The sequence below is a fragment of the Gordionus sp. m RMFG-2023 genome, chromosome 1, assembly GCF_954871325.1.
Source record: "Gordionus sp. m RMFG-2023 chromosome 1, tfGorSpeb1-WG-v2, whole genome shotgun sequence".
NCBI classification, from domain to species: Eukaryota; Metazoa; Nematomorpha; class Gordioida; order Chordodea; family Parachordodidae; genus Gordionus; species Gordionus sp. m RMFG-2023.
Genome location: NC_088775.1, coordinates 12,809,947 through 12,835,163, shown reverse-complemented (window position 1 = coordinate 12,835,163; position 25,217 = coordinate 12,809,947). Strand labels below are relative to the sequence as shown.

The 25,217-nt window shown below is 31.6% G+C and overlaps 1 protein-coding gene across 1 annotated transcript; it reads left to right on the top strand.

Moving 5' to 3' along the window:
• Positions 1 to 775: 775 nt before the first annotated feature.
• Positions 776 to 25,217, top strand: LOC135922277 (ATP-binding cassette sub-family C member 10-like). The gene is made up of 14 exons (XM_065456683.1): positions 776 to 2,840; positions 3,859 to 4,043; positions 4,387 to 5,191; positions 5,512 to 5,693; positions 8,176 to 8,347; positions 9,735 to 9,992; positions 10,078 to 11,002; positions 11,648 to 12,099; positions 12,431 to 12,635; positions 20,873 to 21,027; positions 22,518 to 22,649; positions 22,732 to 22,926; positions 23,717 to 24,027; positions 24,310 to 25,217. Exons 1-14 carry the CDS (start codon positions 791 to 793, stop codon positions 24,556 to 24,558), a joined length of 6,276 nt encoding a protein of 2,091 aa, XP_065312755.1. The 5' UTR covers positions 776 to 790; the 3' UTR covers positions 24,559 to 25,217.

Here is a 25,217-nt window from a genome sequence, read left to right as displayed (position 1 = left end):
AATAGACGACATATAACATATTTCGTTTATTTTGAATAATTAAAAGAATTAATTTATATATTTAAATAAATTCGGGCCGGGCTGGCAAAATTTTTCAAAAAAAATTTCGGGCCGGGCTTGAAAAATTAGGCCCGATGCAGATCACTAAATAAAATTACAAAATAATTTTCACAATTATTGAAAAAAAAATTAATATTAGTAAATCACAATTATATAAAGTCATTAATTTTTGCTGTCTTTTATTGATTGAGATCCAAATTCCCTTTTAGCGTGAATTTGGGAGCAAAATAGCCTAAGTCTATCCTATGCATAAAATATTCAATTAGGGGGTTTCGGTCATTGAGAATATAAAGCGGAGAGAGTTGCATTTTATTATGTTTAAGGCTAATGGGAAGTATTAAATTAAATGGGTAGTATAAATATAATTTTATAAGAATTATAAATTTCAAAATTTACAACTTTTAAAAAATAGATATTTTTTATGATTTTATAAAGTTACGAAAGTTCTGAAATTTTGAGATTTTTTAAAATATATTTAGGACATAACCAAATGACAAAAAATTTATCGAGCCTGGGCAGTATTATAATCACCTATTTTAACTAATTAATTTTTTCTTATTACAATGTTTAGGACTTTTTCATTAGAGATGAATGCAAGAAACAATTTTTTTTGACTAAATGATCATTTTCGAATTTGGGCATTAATTGAAAAATATGAGCCTTTCAAAAGGTGGATTTCAGATATAGGTTTTTGCTTCTTCTTTCGAATCTTAATTGAATTCAAAGCAATATGATCAATAACTGGCAGCATTTTTGCTGCAATAATTCTCTACCATCATACTCACCCTCTCCTTTTAATAACGACACCGATAGGTCAAATACTACTTCAAGCGAATACATTCTGTACTTCATATTCGATATCTTTAAAAATTATATTTGTGACTTTAATCGTTACAATTATCTGAATGTCTGCTTCGAAAGATTACTTTTCCTCATATTACCATTCGCCACGGCTACAATTTGTCACGCTTACACTTTGGGCACGATTTCTGCTACCCGGAAAACGAAGTGTTATTCTATCAAAGACCACGCCACAATCCGTTGGCTTAACACAGAAAGACACGCTATTTGGTGGACGGGCTTCTCTCTGATACCCTGCCTCGGCTTAACCCTATGTGGTCTTTATCAAATACTCACATATTCTCTGTTACAAGCTACTCACACTCCCACTTATAATAATTTCAACAACGAAATGAAACCTGGGTCAAATATACCTAGGTGGCTTAATGTGAATACTTTAAGTTCCTTGATATTGACGTTGTTTTGGATCGTGAGAATCAAGGTATCGAGACATAACACGCTGTTCAGAGTGCCCACCACTATTGCCCACGAAGCGGATTTCGATTGCGATCATCTCGCGAATACGCGACCACCGTTTGTAAAGCTCAAATTGAAGACGCTACCTAAACGACTATACCTATTTTTTTTGGTGACGATGCTTCCTTGTCCCGAAAAATTCAGAGAACATAAAATCAAAAAAACGCGCATCACTTCCGTTAGTTTGAGAGGCCTAAGAATCGCCCTAAATACTCTCAGAATCTTAATATTATCTAGTCTTGCTTTGTTTTTAACGTCCATACCATGTTTAATTTCTACCATTTATATTATTCTTATCAAAATTAAAAACCACGAAATTAATTTAGTCCCGAGTTATATCGAAATCGTTTTCTTCATCGGGTCTATGACGATTCTCTTTTTACACTCGACGATCGTCTTCAAGCTGACATTCGAGCATTTTGAACGCTTACTCGATCGCTATTTAATTTTTCACTACGTTGCATCTCGTGATAATGTTTCGATACATTTATCTAACGGTTTACGCGCCATAGAGCCAACTGAGACTGCTAGTTTATTGCGCGATTCAATGCTTAGATACGCTCATAAAAGTTACGGTAGTTTGAAATCAGGTTACTCTCCAACCTCGATAGAAGATATCGCTGATTATAAAGAATTACCGAATAATGCTTGGCACTATGACTCCTTCGGACTTTTTTCCCGCTCCGTTTTTGCTTGGATAGGACCTCTTATAACTAGCATACGTGTTTGGGGACTCAAAGCTGATTCGTTGATATTGCTTCCTTCATCACTGTGTTACGCGTATCTCAATTCGAAGTATATAAAACCCCACCGATCTAGCGCGAGTTTAAATGTGTTAGCGATCATAAAATCGGCAGCGGGGATAGAATTCTTAGCCCTGGGCTTACTTAAATTTGCCAATGAGGTGGTTTATTTCTCCTGTCCACTTTTGCTCAATGCTCTTTTGAAGGCTCTTCAAAATCGGCGTAAAGCTGCAAATTCTGAAAGCGTATCTAGTCACGATTATACGTTGTCCATATTAGGCTCAGGTATGGGACTAGCTTCGGCAACTATGCTCTCTACTATCATAACTGTCCATTTCGATTTTCGAATCAGGTTAATCGGCTTGCGCGTTAAATCGATCCTCACTCATCTAATCTACGAACGAGTGCTTAGAACGCCCTTAGCCCAGATAAACTCCCCGCTCGTCTTGAAACACGAATCCTGTGTTAGAAAATCTAAGAAAAATTCGGAAATTTCTACCGAATCTACTAAGTATCATAACCAAGCTATATCCCCTAAAAATAAGGAAATACGCCACGAAGAAGCGTCTATAGAAGGGACCGTCATGAATATAATCAGTAGCGATATAGATCGAGTCGTGAACTTTTTCGGCAGTTTTCATTCATTTTGGAGTTTGCCTCTACAGATTATCATATCATTATACTTGCTTTACACACAGGTCGGAATGACATTTTTGGCCGGTATGTTTATTTATTTTTATCTTTTTTTTGAAAACAAAGAAGTTTATTTTATCATTTAGTTTTGTTTTATGTTTAAGATTGGATTCATGATGGGACCCATCCTGTACGATTTAACAGCTGAGCCATTTTAAAAATTGAGATCAATTTTTCTTTATTAAAATCAATAATTCTTATATTATAAGAATAGAATTAAAAAATTAAATTAATATATAAAAAAATTGATCTCATAAACAGATTTTACAAATCATTCAGCTGTTAAATCACGTAGGATCGAATCCCACGGTGAATCAAGCCAAAACCTTTGATGATTACAGACATTGGCTCCTAACTTTTTATTAAAACGCTGCCTGTTAACGCATTGGATATTCCGATTATTTAAAAAAAAATTTGAATTAGAAATTCATTTCGGTTCATATCCGGTTTTATAAGTATATAAAAATTGATCATTAATTAAATTATCTTAGAAATTTTTAAGATCATTATTTAGTTTTTAAAAACAACAGATTAGGTATAAAATTAATATTTTAAAAAAATTAGAATTTGGAACTAATTCGATAAAATGTTTTACAATATTTGAATATTAAATTTTCATCCCTTGCGCAGAAAGGATATGAGACTAAAAAAATGTCCTCTCTACAAAAACACCTGTAGCTGAGAACGATAATGTATTTAAAAAAAAATTTTTTTTTAACTGGGAATTGATATTTATATTTTTAATATGTAAGGAAAAATTAAAAAAAGTACAAAATAATTTTAAAATAAGCGAATATATTTTAAATTTGCACATTTTTAGAAAAATATTTTAAAATTATCCTAATATTTAATATATGAAATCTCAAAAAATGTCTATGAACTGATTCGAAGGTATTTGTAACGGGTTATATCTCTTTATTTGAGATTTCTAACGGTTCCGTTATGATTCGTATTATAACGATTCATTTCGGTTTACAGTTCTGTTTGACATTTTTTTGTAAAATTTTCATTTATGTGAAAATGTTTATTGTAATCCACTACAAAGGTATAGCCCTAGTCATTATCATGATTCCGGTAAACAAATGGTTGGCCACTCGTATAGCTTCATACAGCACGAATATGATGAGGGTCAAGGATGCTCGGCTTAAACATTTGTCACAACTTATTAGCCATTGGAAGGCTGTAAAAATGATGCACTTGGAAAACTATTTTGAAGAACGCGTGACAAAGGTAATTTGTGATGTTTTATATATTCTACTTAAGATCGATGGCTTCATATCCCCGAGGGATGCGGAGTAGTAATTTTTTTATAAATTAAGCTTATTCAAGTAGAAAGTAAGTTAAGCGATGTCTAATTAAATTTAGAAGTTATGAGTATGTATTTTATCCTTTTTAGCGTTACCACCCTGAAGTCACATACATCAAAATCTAAAATTAGAAACCAATGTTTTCTTATTATTAAATTAAAGCGTAAAAAGAGTTGATTCCACTTAATCGAAATTAATTATAATAATTAATAAAATGTTTATATATATCAAAATTATACCTCGAATAAATTTAATAATAATTTAAGGCCAGAACCGAAGAACTAAAATACGTGGCCAAGCAGAAATATCTTGACGCGCTTTGCGTATACTTCTGGGCTACCACGCCCGTTTTGATGTCAGTATCCACTTTTGTGTCTTACATATTGTATAGAGCGTACATAGTATATCACACCGACGTGATTCCTCCGGGAAACTCGGAAAACGTTATCATAACCCTGGACGCTTCAAAAATATTTACTAGCCTGGCCTTATTCAACATGCTCATCTCTCCACTCAACTCTTTCCCCTGGGTCATAAATGGACTGATCGAGGCTTGGATTTCCCTGGGTAGAATACAATCGCTCACTGATCATTTGAAACCTTCGCTGCATCCCTCGGAAACTGATGCCTTTGCTAATAATCAAGTCGCCGACGACGAATGTACCGTAACATACCGCGGTACATCTATCTTGGATCATAAAATGTTTAAGAATGATTTCGATACCGTCAATAAACCCTTCGCCGGAGGGCTTCTCAAACGAGTTATAAGACTGGAGAAAAGTACATTTTCGTGGCAGCACGACTGCTTGGAACCAAATAGCGAATCGCAGACAATCGTAATATCTGCTGACGAAAATAACATCTCGCCCAACTCCAATTTTCTACTTTCGGACATCGATTTAATTATCGATCTTTCCCACGCTGGGTTGATTGGCGTGACTGGAGCAACCGGGAGCGGTAAAACATCCCTACTCATGGCTCTCATGAACGAGATGCACCTAATTAATGGCCGTTACTTTATGGAATCCGTCGCGAAATCGGAATTTAATTCTAATACTCTAAATCAGCAGAGTTATTTAATATTTCATTAATAATTTTATTTATTGACTTATATCTAAAATGGTAATTAGCGAAATTCGTCGATAAAAGTTGATCAATGAATCATTACTCAGATTGTAGTAATTAACAGAAAAAAGGGAAGGTGAAAGAAAAGAAATAATTAAATAAATAGAAAGTAAGAAAACTTTTTCTCAGAAAATATTTAACAGAGTAATGAAGCAAACATGGATATTCAAATACGTGTATTAATTTAATTTGCGAAAATCGTTATTATTTTTATCATCATTACGATATGATTTTTTGAAAATGTTTGTATTTTTTTACGAAAAAAGATGTGAATTGGGCCAATTTACCACTCGCTTATTCAGCCCAAGTACCGTGGATCAAGCCGGGAACCATTCGTTCCAATATACTTTTCGGTTCGCCCTTTCTTCTCGAACGATATAACGAAGTTATCAAATCTCTCAAACTTGACGAGGATTTCGACACTATGCCCTTGGGTGACTTGACAAAAGTAAGCGTTCCTTAATAGGACTCGGAATATTTAAAACAAATAAAAAAGAAAGATATTTTTTGACATTCTTTCAATTGGAAATTTAAAAAAAAAACAATCATCAGAAGGAAAAACTGCAATAATGTTGCATATAATATTGCTTTCGAAGAGCTAATTTACTCTTTGTAAGTGATATTGTATGCAGGCTAAAGTTTTTTATTGGACAGCTTATCTTGATAGATTATTACTTACGAAAAGTAAATCAACTTTGGACTAATGGAAGCGTTGTTAAATTCAAATCAGCTGGTGGCGCGCCATATGCGTATCAATTTGTATTGATATATTTTAAATAAATGAATTGTTAATCTAGGCATAGCTTTTTTGGACATCAAAAAACGACGCGAGTTAGGTTGTTTTCTTTATTTTTTAAAAAGAGGATGGGCAATTAAATCACCTAAATAAATCTTATTGAGAGGAGGAAATTTATATCAATTAAAAATGATTTCTTTTTTTTAAGATAGTGCACTACATCTTATAAAAACAGAGATCAAAGGATTTATGCAAGCTTGTGTAACTAAATATAATATATCTATATATACACATCATTAAAATGCAAATTTAATGGTGATTTCAAATATATAAATATTTCTCATTTCTGTTAAAAAAAAAATAATTCCAAATTATTGCTCTCAAATATATATTTATTTAAAATTTTTTTCCAAAACTATATATAATATAAATATACACATCATTAAAATGCTAATTGAATACTGATTTCAAATATATAACTATTTCTCATTTCTGATGGAAAAAAAATTGATTCTAAATTAGTGTCAAAATGGCACAAGAATTTTACAAACAATAAAATTTTTTTTAAAAAAATAATAAAAAATAAAAGTTTTATGCGATGATGTTTAATAACACAAGCTCGCATAAATTTTGATCTTTGTTTTTATACGAGGTTGTTTAAAATTGCCTACTCGCATAAATAAAAATAATTTAAAAAATTTTTTAAACAGTTTCTTCATATGATATCACGTAATATTTTTGTTGATGGCGTCAAAGTGACATATCCGTCAGCGTATTATTTTTCCAACTTTAAATCAAGTTTTGAGTGCGTTTTTTTTAAATTAAAAAATCTTATTTTACCGGAAATGTATTCCAGCATGCTACCCTGTGGGATTTTGACTGTTAACTTTTGAGTCATTTATATTTAATACATAAAATCTATGGAAGAAATAATATAAGTTACATTAAGTTTAGAAGTTGTTTAGCAAAATTTTCTAAAAGTCCTCGAAGTAGGTTTTCTAAACATGCTGAAGTATAATCTGGTAAAATCATTTTACACGCTCAAAAAAATGATTTATAGTTGAAAAAATAACATTGACCCACACATACATACTATATTACTCATGAGCACAATTCTCCTTCATTACATAGACTTTGTCCATCCTTCTCAAAATTATGCATTTTATCCGTAACTTAATACCTCCTCCCCCACTACCTCGAATTACATATTGCTTAGCAGGGTCGTTCTAAGATTTTTAGAAACCCTGGGTGAAGATTCGGCGGCCCTTTAAAAACTCTTAATTTACTTAAGCTTTTATCATAAAATAACGGACTACGGTTTGTCATTTTTTAATAATGGGGTTCATGAATAAGCTGAATATGAATTTAGTAATATTATGGTAAAATCGAAAATATAAATAATTTATAATAAGTGACTGAATTAGGGTAAATATTAAGCGTATAATTTATGAAATATTTATACTTTATCAAAATTCAATTTTAAATTCAAAGAAACGAAATTTGGCACCCACTCCCTCTTTTTTTCACGGACCTATGGAAGAAAAAACATTTTATAAAGCAGTCCTAAATATAATTTTAACGAAATTTTGAAACATATAAATTAATTTTCTTATAAAATAATATAAATAATTTAGTTTTTTTAATGCTAAAAGCGGTTTAATAAAATGCACGAGTTATAAGATTGTATTATAGAAAAATTGGAAATAAAATATTGGTAGATTTAAATATAAAAAATACATAATAACATTTGTTTTTGTTTTTTTCACCTAAAAATTTTTTTTTCCAATCCTAACATGCCCCTATAAATTTAGTAGTTAATTTTATTGTAATGATATTTAATAGATAATTTATAGTTAAGAGAATTAATAGGATATTATCGCGCGAAACATAACCCCTTCTTATAAGTATTTTTTAATAATAAATTGTCATTTTATAGACAGACAACAATGTGAGCGACCGCTCATTGGTAGTTACGTCTTGGACAACATATATAGGTGGTTTATAATTATAGGACAACTTTGAAAAATGTAAGAGTTTGTATGGGACCTAGTTAATATGTCAAGATAAGGAGATGGTGTCATTTACAGGTTTTTTAGTCTTTGTTACCACTACTGCATTATTATTAAAATACGAATTACGTTGTCTATGATTTAAAATTTTGAAATTTGTTTTAGGCAATTTTTATTTTTTTCAGGTCTGCCCTGATGGTGCTGAAACCACTGGAAACTCTCTCAGTGGTGGCCAAAGAACCCGCATATCACTGGCTCGGGCTATGTATCAAGACGCTGACCTTTACCTGTTGGATGAGCCAATGGCAGCATTGGATAATCATGTGGCGAGTCACGTGTTTTATAAAGCCATTTTGGGTATATATATAAGTTTTTTGATCAATTTCTTTTGAATATAAAATAGTCTTAGAATTTTTTGACTCTGTTTCGAGCTTTATATTAAATTCATTTCATGTCAATCTTCGTTTATTTTTTGCATTTTTTTTTTAAAATGATGAGATGAAATAATATAATAGAAATAGATGTCGCACCTGTTAAAATGTGGATTAAAGTATTAGTCGTTTGGTAGTCCCACCAGCTCAGAGCCGAACGAACTTAAAAATTAAATGGGAGTGGAGCTTTGAATTTTTCAAGTAGCTAGGCCTGGGTTCTTTGTATCTAGGTTGATTTTATACATAATTAAAAGATATAATACAATTTTGGGCGGCATCAGGGAAATTTTTTTAACACAAATTCGTTTTATTTGGAAATGGATAGAAGATTATTTAGCTTTCACATTTTTGGGTAGTAAACTCCTTCAATATATCTTTCCATTTGTAATTATTCATACAATCCATTTTATTCAATTTAATTTATATTTTACAATATTGGCTTTAACTTTGTGGTGAGCCCATTGGAGTTTTGGCCTTCCTCTCATTCGTTTACTCATCTCTAGTCTCTTAACCTTGTTTTTAATATAGTTTTTAGGCCTCATCCTACATCCTTATCACCTTATTCTGTTTACCATGATCTTTATTTTAATAGGTAATACTTTTAAACTTTCTAGTAAATTTATATTTCTTATTTTATCCGTCTTTTTACCCCAGCTATCATCCTCAGCATTATTTTATCTTTATTGTTTGTAAACCCCTCTAGTCTGAATCTTTGAAATACTGACCTACCAAAGATATATAATTTTCTTCATATGTTTTATTAAACAATATTATATAAAAATAGTTTATCTTTTGCTGACTATCCAATTTTTCCTAAAATTCCATATTATTTTTTAGGCAAATCTTTTGTTATTTTTATGCATAAATGATTGAAATGACAAATTAAATTTTTTTTTTAAAATCTTTAAACAAGACACTAAGACCAGCAAACACATTATTTTAAAACCATCACGAAATTTTTTTTTCTTCCTTTTTCTTTTGGCTCAAAACCAGTTTAAAAAAAAGGAGATCTTAAATATATTAAATAATATAATATGTAAAATACTTGGTTATTATTTATTTTAAAAAAAATCGTTATTCGGTATTCCTCCTTTGTAAATTAATTTAATAAACTATATATGCTTAACCTTAACATTTCTTTTTTTATTAATTTTTTTTTAATAATATATAAAATATTAGGTTGGCGCGGCCCGGACCAAAAAATTTCGGACAAACTTGTGCAAAATTTTTTTAAAATAAAATATCCAACTCTCCGACCTATATTATAAAATATAATAGGATTTTTTTAAAATGATTTTTTAAAATTCTTTTAGGCTTCTTGGTGGGGCGGTGTGGGAAAGTGGTAATTTTCGTGTGCGGTCGCGCTACAGAGGCCATTTTGAACAGATGCGTTATTATATGGAACCTAGACGGGAATGGTCACTTGAATATACAAAATGGGCAAGTCTATAACAATGACAAAATCTCGAGGAAAGATAATGGCCATCAAGATTTGATGACTAAAGAAAATATGCCGGAAAAGTGCCTGAATGATATAGGAAATTTTGTGGAAGATACTTTATCGGGAGATGGTAATAAATTGTGGTTTTTTTTACTTATAACATTTTAAAATAAAAAAAATTATAATTAAATAATATAACATAATCTAATCACCAGAATCCACCGAATTTGAAAGCAGTAACGGTCGAACCATACACGCGTCCACGTTGACATATTACATTCGTAGTGTGGGGTACTTTCTCTTCTGCGCCATTTTACTGTCTTTCCTCGCCATGCAGCTAACCAGAAACGGCTGCGATTGGTGGTTAACTTATTCCAGTTTTGACGAAACGCGCCCCTCGCACTCCCCGAATGATAATGATAATAATCACACAAAGCCGCCCAATACAACTTTTTATTATGCTTTACCTTTATCATTGACACCTTTATTTAAAGTCCTTAACCATCCCTCCGCATTGGATATATTTGGGCCGGTATCTTCCATTGAATACATTTCTCACTCTTTTCACCGCTTTATCCCTTTAATGATTAGCTCGAATTTTCCTAAATTATCGTCACCTTCTCACATAACGCATCATACTTCCATAGGCCATGCGTTTCGCTTGATCAACGATTCTCACATTTTCCCGCCTATCGTGAAGACTTATGATCAACTGACAAAATCCTCTAGGAAAATAAAAAATACTCTTCATAATTTATTAAATACCATTAACCCTTTTAATTTAACTAATTATAATACTGGCCGAAATTTGATTAATGCAGAGCACACCTTGAAAGTTGACGAGATCCATAATACACTTAATGCATATTTGAGTACCACAAAATATCACAACATCAATCTTAACTCACCTAACATACAAAAACCCGATACTCCTCAAGCCTGGGTCCACATAGACACCCTTAATTATTCCCTCCGTCTATTCCTATTTGTTTACGTTCTCCTGGGCTTAACGAATTCTCTTTTCACTGCTGCTAGAAGCTTCATTTTTGCGTTCGGAGGACTTGTGGCCGCTAGAAGATGCCATGCTGAACTATTTAGTTCATGCCTGCGCGCTGACCTATCGGCCAATAAGAACGATGAGTAATACGTCATTAAAATATCATCAAAATATGTCATTACAATCAAGGAAAAATTGATGAAAATTTAATAATATCTTATTAACTAAAAGTAAAGGTATAACATCAGAAAAGTTATAATATTTATCATATCTCAGAGGTACCATTTCACGGGCCGGCCCGGATTTTTTTAAAATATATTATATTTTTGTTTTTAATTTTTATAGCTAATGGCGATTTAAGATATATGGCCCGCCCATGTACCCGGGCCTGACTTAGAGCCCGGCCTACAGGTCTCTGATATATTAAATAAACCTTATATTAAAAAAACATTGTTTATTTGAATATAAGAGAATTTTAACTTTCTGAACATATTTTTATTGGTCTGGCTAACTCCTAATCCCAAAACTGCCCCGGTATCTACGTAACCACAATTTGCCTTATTAAGATCTGATTAATTTTTATGATGCATCCCTAATTTTAAAAAAAGATATTACTGGACCCAAAACAGCGTCTAACTTAAATATTTTATTTTAAAAAATAGTAAAAAAGTGAACATCTATAATTTAGAAATTTTGATCAGGCCAGGGGTCCCCAAACTAGGTAAAGTTTTACTACATATTTATAATTATATTGTAATAAATATATATAAATATTTTATCTTTTAAAGTAAAATTAAAAAAAAGAACAAATCCAATACGAATAAAACTTCACCCTCGATCGAATGGTGTCTATTAAATCGGTTCTCCGCCGACACCTATACGGTTGACAATTCTCTCCCTTTTGCTTCGAACATTCTGCTCGCTCAGGCATTCGGCTTGGCAGGTGCTTTATGCGTCGGATTTTGGGCCCAACCTATGCTCGTGCCACTAACCTTACCTTTGACCACGTTACTCTACCTGGATTTGCAAAGTTTTTACCGGGGAGCATCCAGAGAAATTCGAAGACTCGAAGCTTCGGCTCTCAGTCCTGTGTTAGCGAGAGCTGGGGAGGCCATCGAAGGAAAAGTTCACGTCAGAAACATGTGGTGCGGGGTTGATAAGGAAACGATATTTGAAATGGGGCTAACAGGAAATCGCTATGAGAATGGAGATGATGGAGCGAGAATAATAAAAAGCTCGGGTTAGTTACGTTGTTTTCTACTTGGAAAAAAACTTTTTTGAAAATATAAACATAATTTAAATTTAATTAGACTAAACATGGAACTAAGGGAGCCACGTCATCCAAGAAAAATCCGGGAACACAAATTTTTAAATTTTATTTTAAAAACCGGTATAGACTTCTTTTAAAAAGAATGTAAAAAGCGAAACCAGACGAACCTTTATTAAAATATTTAAAATAGGGATCTTATTTTTAATCTTCCAAACTTTGAGTGAAACATTAAAAATCATTATTATCCGTTCTTACATATTAGGTAATTTTTTTTAAAATTTCCCTTCGAAACCACATCAAGTCTTTCAGCACATTGCACCCGCGTTAAACCGCTTTACAAAGGGATTTGCTCGAACAGTAGACGCCTACCTAACCGTCTCCTTTAATTCCAACGCCCTCAGTCAATGGCTTAATATCAGACTTCAATTATTTGGAACCATTTTTATTTCCGCTTTGGTTGTCATGATAACTTTGCAAAACAAATACTTACCCGCCACAATTGACGAGTAAAATTTTTTTTGCTCCGCGTGAGTGCTAAGCTTTTATCTTAGCTCATTTATTTGACGCAGACTTACAAGTAAAACTTTAAGTATTATCTCCAATCTTTTAACAGCGAAAAGCGTATTAAAAGCAGCCTTAAGAAAATAGCTAGGACGCCCCAATATAGCATTAAATAGGATGATATAATTTATTTAAATCTGTGAATTTTGCTCGCCTAACTTACGTGCCTGATTTTGTGTTTTAATTGAAGCTTATGAGTGTTTCATTGTTAAAAGCAGCATTATTAAACATTAAAAAAAACATATAAAACGAAAAAGACTGTTTATTTTAAATATAAAATACGGGGAAAACAGCGAAAAAAATAAAACAAATAAATATGCTTAAAAAATTATTGTAATTAAATTTTCGAAACGCTCAAAAATTTAATTTAAAAAGTAATTTTCTTGTAAATAAAATAAAGAAGTTGATTTTTTAAAAATAAACTCAATTTAAAAACGAGCAAGTTATGAATTGATTTCTATAATAAAATATTTCTAATCCTATCTATTATAAACACTCATATATAATCTTTAATTATATTTCCGATTAAAACCTGGGGAAAAAATGATCTTTATTATACTAAATCAGAAATCTAATAAAATTAGTATTGCAACAAATTACCAATATAATTTCTTTTAAATTAAGATTAAAGAATATATCTATTTCCATGTTACTATACCAAAATAAAATCATCCCAATCTTACTCTTGTCCCCAAAATCCGCTTCCTTATTCCTGCCCCCAAAATCCGCTTCCTTATACCTGCTCCCAAAATCCGCTTTCTTGTTCAAATATCCCTTCTATATTATTCTTTTTTTTACACCCGTATTCTTAATTGTTTAACATGACGAATAACCTTATCTCCTCCCTCCTCTAACCTTACTTCAACTTTTTTACACCCAATATTCTTTATAATTACCCCTTATAACCACTTGCGAGGCACGGTCTTCTTGTTACCCTTCCTAAAAATAATTCCGTCACCCAATTACTCCTATTGAATTATTATAAAACAACTGCGCTAACCACACTTTTCCCTCCCCATATTTCTCCTTTTTCAACCATCCCTTCACTATTCCCATCATTCGCTCCGCTTGTCCATTTGATCGGGAATAATTAGGCGGAGACATGTTATATATTATACCTAATCTGTCACAGATTTCTTTGAACCCTTTACTCTGAAAAGCAGGACCTCCATCCGAAACAATCGTTTCAATTATCCCATAACGTCCACAAAAATCCTTAATCGTCTTTATTACTATTTTCGTCGTCAACCCCGTCACCTCACTGAAATCTATCCATTTACTATAAGCATCCACCATCAAAAAATAATACTTCTTATCCAACTCAAAAAAATCCACATGTACTCGTTCACCTACTCTTTGTGCCGGCTCCCATCTATCATTCTTATCCCTACCCGGTACATTCATCCACTCATTACAAATGTCACTATTTTCAGAATATCTTTATTTATATTCGGCCACCATATATATCTTCTTGCATCGCTCTTCATCTTACTACCTTCCTGATGACCATCATGTAACATATTCAGCACTAACTCCCTTAAAGATTTCGGTATCACCAATCTATATCCCCAAACTACATTACCCTCTACCAGACTTAGCTCTTCTTTTAACAACTCATACCTTCTATCCCTTATATCCCACTCACTTTCTCCTCTTAAACTGTTTACCACCCTACTCAATTAACCATCCTGACTTGTTGTTTTTACAATCTCCTCCCAACTCACGTAATCATTGAATTTTTTCACCTTTACCACATTGAACCGTCTTTGCTGGCTGTTTCCATCCCCTCTCCCATCCCTATCCCCCTCCTCATTACTTATCTTACTCCCCTCCTTAAGTTCAATTTGTTCCCCCACATATAATCTGGACATAAATCGTACAGGGTATTGTATTTGTTAAATAGGCAGATGGTTGTAAATAAAGGGGAGTCATGGGTACAAATACCAGGAATTAATAAATTTATTAGATTTTGTGTAGTTGAGAAATTATATTGGGATGGGATAATTTGTGGTGGGTAGGACCATTATAAATGGTGTGATGATTTAAATACATGGGGGTGGAGAGGGAAAAGGAGTATATAAGAGTAATTGGAAAAGGTTTAGGGAAAGAGGTGACAGTGGGGAACAAAGTAATGACGGAGTGGAAGGAGTTGGGGGAAAGCGATAAAGAAGGAATTAAGGAAATGTTGGAGAAATATAATTTGATATTTGAAGAGGGGTTGGGAACGTTGAAGGATTATGAGGTGAGCATGAGGATAAAGAAAGATTACAGACTTAGATTTTTACCTTCAAGGAGAATTCCTTTCCAATGGTGCGAGGAGATTAATAATGAGTTAGATAGGTGGAAAGAAAAAGGGATAATAATACCTGTGGTGGATAGTGAATGGGCTACCCCATTAGTACCTGTTCGTAAGGCATATGGTAAGTTACGTATGTGTGCTTATTTTAGGATAACCTTGAACCCGGGTTTAGTTGAGGTGAGATATCCTTTGCCAAGGGTGGAAGAGGTCCTAGCTAGTTTGGGAGGGGCTAGATGCTTTTCAAAGGTGGATTTTAGTAATGCATATTTTCAATTAAGGGTGAATAAGGAGATGAGTGATATGTTAACAATTAATACGCCAAAAGGTTTATTTAATTTTTTAAGGTTACCCTTTGGATTAAGTTTATCGGCACCGGTATTTCAGAAAGTCATGTCGGAGGTGTTTTCGGGGATTAGTGGGGTATTTTATTATATGGATGATGTGTTAATAGTGGGTAAGACGAGGGAGGAACATAATAAGAGATTGGAGATTGTGTTAGCAAGGATTTTGAAGAGAGGGTTAAGAGCAAATGTTAAAAAAAGTGTATTTGATGTACAGGAAATAGAGTAGTTGGGACATAACATTAAGGGATTTGAAATTACGCCGATCAATAAAAATATTGATAGTATTATTAAAATGCGTGAGCCAAGAAATAAGTTAGAATTACAATCTTTTTAGGGATGATAAACTATCATCATTGGTTTATTGAGGGTTTTGCTGGTATAGAAAGACCATTATATGAGTTACTTAAGAAGAATAGTAGATTTGAATGGTCGGAAAGACAAGAAAAAAGTATTGAGGATTTAAAACGGGAGATAGGTAAGAGTCCTATATTGGTGGGTTTTATAGAAGAATATGAGGTAGAGTTGTCAACGCATGCGTCTAATGGGGGAGTTGGGGATGGATTGCTATATATATTAGATGGCAGGGAGCGTCCGATATTATATTTTTCAACAGCATTAAGTGAAGCAGAGAAAAATTATTCGGTGATTGAGAAGGAAGCGTTAGCAATGGGATTAGTAAAATGTAGAGAATATTTGATAGGTAGACGTTTTATAACGTATACGGATCATAAACCGTTGGTGGGGTTGGTTAAGAAAGATAACCAGGAGTTAATGTTGTCAAATAAGCTTCAACAATGGTTATTATTGGTAGGATTATTCAATATGGATTTAAGGTATAGGAAGGAGAGGGAGAATTGGATGCCTGACGTTATGTCCAGATTATATGTGGTAGAACAAATTAAACTGAACGAGGGGAGTAAGATAAGTAATGAGGAGGTGGATAGGGATGGGAGAGGGGATGGAAACAGCCAGCAAGGACGGGTTAATGTGGTAAAGGTGAAAAATTCAAGGATTACGTGAGTTGGGAGGAGATTGTAAAAGCAACAAGTCAGGATGGTTAATTGAGTAGGGTGGTAAACAGTTTAAGAGGAGAAAGTGAGTGGGATATAAGGGATAGAAGGTATGAGTTGTTAAAAGAAGAGCTAAGTCTGGTAGAGGGTAATGTAGTTCGGGGATATAGATTGGTGAGACCGGAATCTTTAAGGGAGTTAGTGCTGAATATGTTACATGCTGGTCATCAGGGAGGTAGTAAGATGAAGAGCGATGCAAGAAGATATATATGGTGGCCGAATATAAATACAGATATTCTGAAAATAGTAAAACGCTGTGACACTTGTAATGAGTGGATGAATGTACCGGGTAGGGATAAGAATGATAGATGGGAGCCGGCACAAAGAGTGGGTGAACGAGTACATGTGGATTTTTTTGAGTTGGATAAGAAGTATTATTTTTTGATGGTAGATGCTTATAGTAAATGGATAGATTTCAGTGAGGTGACGGGGTTGACGACGAAAATAGTAATAAAGAGGATTAAGGATTTTTGTGGACGTTATGGGATAATTGAAACGATTGTTTCGGATGGTGGTCCTGCTTTTCAGAGTAAAGGGTTCAAAGAAATCTGTGACAGATTAGGTATAATATATATCATGTCTCTGCCTAATTATTCCCGATCAAATGGACAAGCGGAGCGAATGATGGGAATAGTGAAGGGATGGTTGAAAAAGGAGAAATATGGGGAGGGAAAAGTGTGGTTAGCGCAGTTGTTTTATAATAATTCAATAGGAGTAATTGGGTGACGGAATTATTTTTAGGAAGGGTAACAAGAAGACCGTGCCTCGCAAGTGGTTGAAAAAGGTAATTATAAAGAATATTGGGTGTAAAAAAGTTGAAATAAGGTTAGAGGAGGGAGGAGATAAGGTTATTCGTCATGTTAAACAATTAAGAATACGGGTGTAAAAGAAGGGATATTTGAACAAGAAAGCGGATTTTGGGGGCAGGAATAGGGAAGCGGATTTTGGGGACAAGAGTAAGATTGGGATGATTTTATTTTGGTATAGTAACATGGAAACAGATATATTCTTTAATCTTAATTTAAAAGAAATTATATTGGTAATTTGATGCAATACTAATTTTATTAGATTTCTGATTTAGTATAATAAAGATCATTTTTTTCCCAGGTTTTAATCGGAAATATAATTAAAGACTAGTGTTTATAATAGATAGGAAGAACCCAGACATCCCTGACCCAACCCCCTTTGTAGACTTAAGGACACTCCCTGGACATTACCCTTTATTCTTGGACCTCCTATAGACTTCACACTCCTGGCTTTCACTGTAGGACTAAATACCACCAGGACTTTGGACTCTTTTTTAGATAACCTTCCCCCCTTTCTTCCTTACACACTGTGCCCTTATACGTCTTTATAACATCACCCCTATCACTAAATAAACAATAATTAATAATAATATTTAAAACCCTACTACCTTCCAAAATATCCTATAAAACTGACACTTACTTAAAACTACTCTAAAAATCGTTTCATAAATATTTACTTTAAAATAATAACTAATAAAATATAAAAATCTAATAAAAATTTTCCTATCTACTATCTACTCTTTAATATTTATCAGAGACCTGCAGACCCGGCCCTAAACCCGGCCCGGGCATGGCCGAGCCGTATTTTAAATTTTTTAAATATACCCGGGCCGGGCTTAAAAAAAATTTTTTAAAATATATCCGGGCCGGGCCGGGCTTAAGATTTTTAAACCCGGGCCTGGCCGGGCCTTAATATTTTTTATATAAATTTTTACATTATGAGTTAATGGTTATAAGATTATATTATATTATAGTTATGATTAATATAATATTGGGTGATGGTTAACACTACCTAACAACCACAGATCGATCTAATTATTAATTTCCTGCAAATTTATTCAAGGTATTAATATATTTTTTATAATTCATATCTAAATTTTTACAACATATTTTACCAAAACAATCAAATAAAGGAATATCTTAAATAAGCCCCAATATTCAAGTATTATTAATAAATTTTTTTATAATTCATATCTAAATTTTTAGAATATATTTTACCAAAACAATCAAATAAAGGATTATCACTTCTTAAAGTTTGTAATTGATTTTACTTAATATAAGGCATTTTTTAATTGAAAAATTTGTTTTACACAAGTATCATTTTATTTCTCTTTTTCTCTGTCCCAAATTCAAGCAATTACGTATGTAGTCAGGGACAGATCGCAAAATGACGGAAAACTACATAAAAGATTATATTAAATTACAAGAGGCTCAGGAAGTAAATGAATTACCATCGACCAGTCAAATTACGACTGTTGTTAATCAAACTGAATCGTTTTATGACAAATGGGGCGATGGTAATTCTGGTAATATGTCAATACCCGATGATGAATATTATAATTACATAAATAATAGATAAAACATTTAAGGTGGATAATTTGTTAGAGTGGTGGGCGGCTCATCAAAGCGAATTTCCAATTTTAGCAAAATTGGCAATTCCTGCTTTAAGTGCAAGCTGTGAGCAGAATTTTTCCACTACTGGGAGAATTCTTGAAGAAAGAAGAAGTAATCTTCAACCTGAAAAGGTAGATATTCTTCTCTTTCTTCATGATAATTTGTGAATTTTTAATATCTTTCTTGAGTATAGGGTTTCGTCAATCATGCTGGTTTTTTACTTTGCAAACTGTCAAATATTTATTGCATTTATTATATTTACCTTGAGACATGGAAGTTTTTAATCCAACATTTTTCATTATTTTTTTTTACAATATTATATAATACAATTATCTTCTTTTGTTAAAAATATATATTATAAAATAAATTATATTAATATTGTGCAATTAGATTATATTTTCAAAATACTATTTATTATACATGCATTTTTTTAAATAGCGATTTATTTTTATTTTATAAATTAAATAGTAAATTAAATACAATATATTATATTCTCAAAATATTTTCCATTTTTATAAATTAAATATTAGTTTTATTTTCTTTAAATGTAATATAAAATATAGTATATGACAAATATTATTACCATTTTTATGAATATTAGTTTTATTTTTATAAATGCAATATAAAATATAGTATGCTCAAAATATCTATTTTTATAAATAACTGTTTTATAATTTTTATAAATTCAATATAATATTCTCAAAATATTAGCTTTTTACATGCATTTTTTAAATAATAAGCGATAATACTCGCTGAAAAATATTATAAAATACCTCATAGGTGAATTTTTGTATATACCAGGTCATTTAAAAAAAATTTTTTTTTTTAAAATATCCGGGCCGGGCCGGGCCTAAAAAATTTAAAACCGGGCGGGGCCGGGCCGTGCAAATGGTACCTCTGCAGGTCTCTGATATTTATACCAATAATTAGTATATGCAAATATATCAAAATAATTATAAAAACTATCTATATCTATATTATAAAAATAATTATATTTCTTTATTCTAATATTTTGTATTATCCCACTCCCTTCTGAAGTCATGCACCTTTTTCCTGACTCCCGGGACAATCCTTAATTAAATGATCATCCTTTCCACATCTAGATCATCTACGGAAACCTTCTATATTCCTTATCTCTACCCCGCTCCTCCATATTCTACTCATATGTCCCTCCTGCCCACACATAAAACACCGTAATTCCTTCGCTACTCCCCTTCCACTACCTATACCTGCTATCTCAGCACTCCTCTCCATTCTAAGCCCCATACTACAACCACCTTCACAGACCTTTCTAATACTCAACTTACCTACCCAAAACCTTATATAATACACTATTATAAGCACTAGTAATACTACCAGTGCTAAAATATGTAACTGATTAATGGTATAATATATAAATTTTGCCATTGTTACCCTTACCTTTTATAATAAAGAAAAAAAAATTTAATCAAATAAATCCTAAAAGACTGATATGAAAACAATAGAACAGCTGTTAAGACCAACAAGGTATAAATGATGTAACACATTAAAATCTAAATTAACCTGATACTTCTAAATATGCCCAGGTCCCGGGTTTCGTGTACCAATTGTAGAAATCGTATCGATTGTAATTGTCATAAACGTAGTAAATATAATTGACAATAAGAATAATTTTAGTAATCGTATCGATTGTAATTATAAAAAATTATTGGCAGACAATATTTAAAAAGATCGTGATATTGAAAAAATTTAGCAATAAAATTTGTAAATTATATTTTTCATAAAAATTGGAGTAGTAAAAAGATTTAATAAAAATTACAAAAAACAACGTTTGTTTCTTTCCTGAAAAACGCGTTTTTCACCTAAGATTAAAGGCTAACTACTAAACCGATATTTAATAATATATTAAAATATAATATATTATAATATAAGTATAATTAATATAATTCTACAATTAGCTTTATATCAAATTTTATCAGCAATGCTGCGTCTAACAAAGTCTAATTTTTTTTAAAAAAAAATTAAATTAATTATTGAAATTTATGAAAATATTTGTTTAAATTTTACTAGCGCCACCATTGGTTTAGCGCTCTCTTACTTTTTAGCACTGACAGCTAGATTGGGAGGCCTGGTTACCATTTTGGTTGATACGGAGAAAGATTTTATTAGCGTGGAAAGAATTAAAGAGTTCGGTGACTCATTGACACCCGAAGATGACTCATATGGTTTTTTTTATATATAATACTTTTACTTGAGGAACAAAGAGAAAGATCGATTGGAAAAAGAGAAAGAAAAGTAAGGATCAACTTGTTAGCCCCCCCCCCCCCACCTTTCTATTTCAGCCTTTTCTTTATTAATGATCACGCACGTGTATACCTAAAGCGAATTTTTTATTCGATTTGAATCGTATTTTACGAATCAAACATTAATTTTATAATTTATACGAATGCTAATAAATAATTTTTGGATTCAACGAATAAATGATTATTGAATTCTACTAATTTCGATTCGTACGAATTACGAATATTTGATTCGTATTTTTGTAGGCGTAAGCATGGACATATTCGAGAGCAGTATCTTCTTTAGATGGGCACAGTGGCGTAGCTACGGGGGTGGTTTTCGGGTTTGGACCCCTCCCAGAGCAAAATTTTTTTTGAGATTATACGTTCAAAAGACTTAAAAGTGATTTTATATGAATTATATTTTTCTGGTTTTGATGTTTGTGGAAGGATATTATATTACTATTGAAATTATTCTGGATAGTATTATTATAATTGAGAATAATCTACTAAATTATAATAACATATTATTGATGCATTTAAAAAATATATTTATTATATATTATCGAAGATATGATTATGATTTGTAAGATAAACCCTGCTGGGGGGCGAAGCCCCCAGCTTTTATATGTATGGACCCCCTCTAAGAAAAATTCCTAGCTACGCCACTGGATGGGCATGGCGCATAGGGGCTCAAGCTCCTCTTGAAAACTTTATAGGCCCTTTATAAATATTGATATGATTCCTCTTCTTTGCAAATTTTAGGTAGTTTTTAAATGTCGGAAATTTTAGGTAGAATTACTTTTTTAAATGTTGGAATTTTTAAAATATATGAACTCCCCTTAAGTTAAAAATCTAGCCACTCCCACTATCCTAGGGTACAGTCAATTATAATATTATATATAAATCAATGACAATATAAGTACTTGCCAGCGATTCATTCATTCATTAAAATGTATTTTGAAGTTGATACAAATTGGTAACATTCCATTTTGGTCTCGCATAAAAGAAAAATATTTAAATAAAACTCTAATTTTTTTTAATTTTTTTTATAAACTTTTAAATAAAATTATTTTTATGGGAATTCTAAAATGGCATATCACCAGATGATTTTGATACACAATAATGAATCGTTAACTTAGGTAGTATAATATGTCAATGGTATAAAATGAATGTTTAAGGCTGTCTTCGTAGGCAATTAAAAAAATCCGCGAATACGAGCATTTTGTAGAAATAATTCTTTTTTTTATATTAATGCGCGAAATAAAAATGCTATAATATTTGCTAAGACACTCACGTCTGTTTATATTGTTTACAGATTTTGCAAAAGTAAAATGCGCTAATAGGTACATTTTTTATTGCTAGTGAAGACATAGGCTAAGAAAGAAAGTATAATAAAATTCTAATTTTTTTTAAAATATCAATATGGTTGACAGATAGTGTAAAGGAAATGCGAAGTGAAAAGACTGAAGAAGTTGAATCTAACGACCGTGCTGGAGATATCATATTCCGAAACGTTTCAGTTGATTATAATTCTAATGACGACAATTCTCGCGATTATTTTTTGGGTAAATTTTGAAAATATAGGACTTTTTTTATATTTTCCATACCATTTCTTTAATAATAAAAGTTCATTTTTTTTATAATAAGCTTTGAACAACGTCTCATTTACCATCAATTCGCGCGAGAGGATAGGAGTGGTAGGAAGAACGGGCGCAGGAAAAAGCACGCTATTCGCGACTTTGCTCAAAATGACCAAATTATCACGGATCGAGAATGACATCGTTCCGTTCATCAGTGTTAGCGGTTACGATCTGATTAACGTTAGATCTTCGTTACTAAGGGGTACCTACGAATCGTTTTATTATTTATATATATTTTTTGTTAAAATGCTATCCTTTAGGATTTTTTGTAACTAATTATAATACATTTTATTATTACCTTAAATATCATTTCATAATTTGATGTATATCATATTTTTTAAATATGCAAAGTAATTCATTTTTATGTAAGTTGTAATGATACTTTACTTTTGAAATGTTTTTCTTTAATGAGCGCAAATGTTTAGATTGATTTGTATCTTAACCTCCCCCAGGCGCGTAACCGGGGGGGGGGGGGTTATCTCCCCAGTGTGTTATCGTAGACATCATTTTAGGATAATAAAAAATTTCCCCCTAGACCCCGTCCCCCCCCCACCCTTTCTCCTCTTAAAAATGTATAAAATATTTCATTATAGGGAAGAATTTGAAAGAACAATTAGTAAAAGTTAATAACTTTTTAAAATTAAAGACTATAATTCAAAATATTTTTTAAAAATATGGTTTTAATAAAAAAAAGGTGAAAACCCGTAATTATTTTTATAAAAATTTAATATAGCCAAAGGCCTACAATAAGTGGACTTAAAGACTGCAATAAAATTTATGGGGAAAAAATTCATCTAAGTGCTTCTCCCCTTAGCTAGATCCTGGATACGCCTATACCCCCCCCCCCCCTTCCTCTTAAAAAATAGTTATAACTCGCGTGTAATGTTTCATAAGGGGAGAGGCATAAAATTTTCAGCGTTAAAAGGTTAACATTGAGTATTTTTTTTAAAGATTTCATTTTTAATGAATTAATTGTTTTATCTCACTGCTAGGTCACCTCATATCCGTTGTACCCCAATCTCCCTTTATCCTGCCGGCTTCCATTAGAACTAATCTGGATCCTCAAAGATTATTTACAGATTCACAAATAATCGAAAGACTTCACGCGTCTGATCTAAATCGCAGTATCCTAGAAGGAGGAATAACTTTGGACACCTTAGTTTCAACAACGTCGTCTCCCGATTCAGAGATGCCTAACTCTATCAATAATATTTGTTCAAACTATACTAAAAATAGAATCGAGTTGTCTCACGGTCAAAAACAGATATTGTCTCTCGCCAGAGCCGTTATAAGTGAAAGAAAGGCAATCTTTTATTTTATTTTCATTTTTTTCCAATTTATTTTATCAAAGTTTGATTTAAATAATAATCAAAATTTTCCCACGTAGTCTTATCTTTTTTTTCAAAGCCTATGCTGGAAAATCCTATGAGATTAGGAAATGATAGGAATCTCAGAATTTCTATTTGCAGTACGAATTTTTTGATCATTTCGGGGTTACATATTGGTGTTTTGGCCATTTTTTAAAAATATAATTAAAACTTTTTTAAAAAAGAATTATTATTAAAACAAAAAACACATGTTTAAGGTAATTTTAATAGATGAACCAACATCGAATCTGGATAAGCCCAGCCAAGATTTTATAATGGATTGCATATTCAACAGCCCGGCCTTGCAGAATAGTACAATACTCATAATAGCGCACAGGCTAGAAACCTTAACGCGATGTGATAAAATAATGGTTTTAGAGAGGGGAAAGTTAGTAGAAATGGATACACCAGATGTTTTATTCAATAACCCGGAATCTAAATTATCCTCTTTCGCAAACACTTTTTAAAACTAAATATTTCTGATATGTGCTCTAAAAAAATTTTTTTTTTGAAGTTTATGAAAAAATATTTTTGTTTAAAAATAATTTCGTGTAATTTTATTTATTTTATTATAAACGTTTATATACCAATTACTTTTCTAAATTATATTGAGTAATGTAATGGTAATTTATAACATAATGATAAATTTTTCATAAAATATTACAATACGATAGTCAATCCATCATAGACATTCTGACCTTAAGTTATAATAACCTGCCAAAAAAAAAATAAACTTCGCGATAATATTTATTCTATAAACGATCTAATCTTCGCTATGATTTAATTTATAATTTAGGCAATTATTATTTTTTGTATACCATAGCTTTATTTTTTTTTTAAAATAATGCTTAATTATTTTAATGCTTATGCTTTAACTCTGCATTCAAAGTTAGCGCGAATTCGCGACGAAATATACAAGCATTTTTGTTTACTTCGCTGCGAATGAAGAGTAACAGGGGAGATGGGTCGTGATTATTGGTATAATATAAATAACAAATTATATGCAAATTATTTTATCAAAATATTTATTATTTATATATACTATTTATTTAAAATCTTTTATATTGTATATTAATAATAATAAATGAATTATGATAAAAATTGGTGGGATATTTAAACTTTAAAA

Bases quoted from the DNA above. Each gene is read 5' to 3' on its own strand.
- LOC135922277 (XM_065456683.1), top strand. From the start codon at position 791: ATGATCAATAACTGGCAGCATTTTTGCTGCAATAATTCTCTACCATCA. The intron at 12,100-12,430 runs GTTAGTTACGTT...AACCACATCAAG, and splicing joins GAGAATAATAAAAAGCTCGG to TCTTTCAGCACATTGCACCC. The intron at 22,927-23,716 runs GTACCTACGAAT...TCTCACTGCTAG, and splicing joins TAGATCTTCGTTACTAAGGG to GTCACCTCATATCCGTTGTA.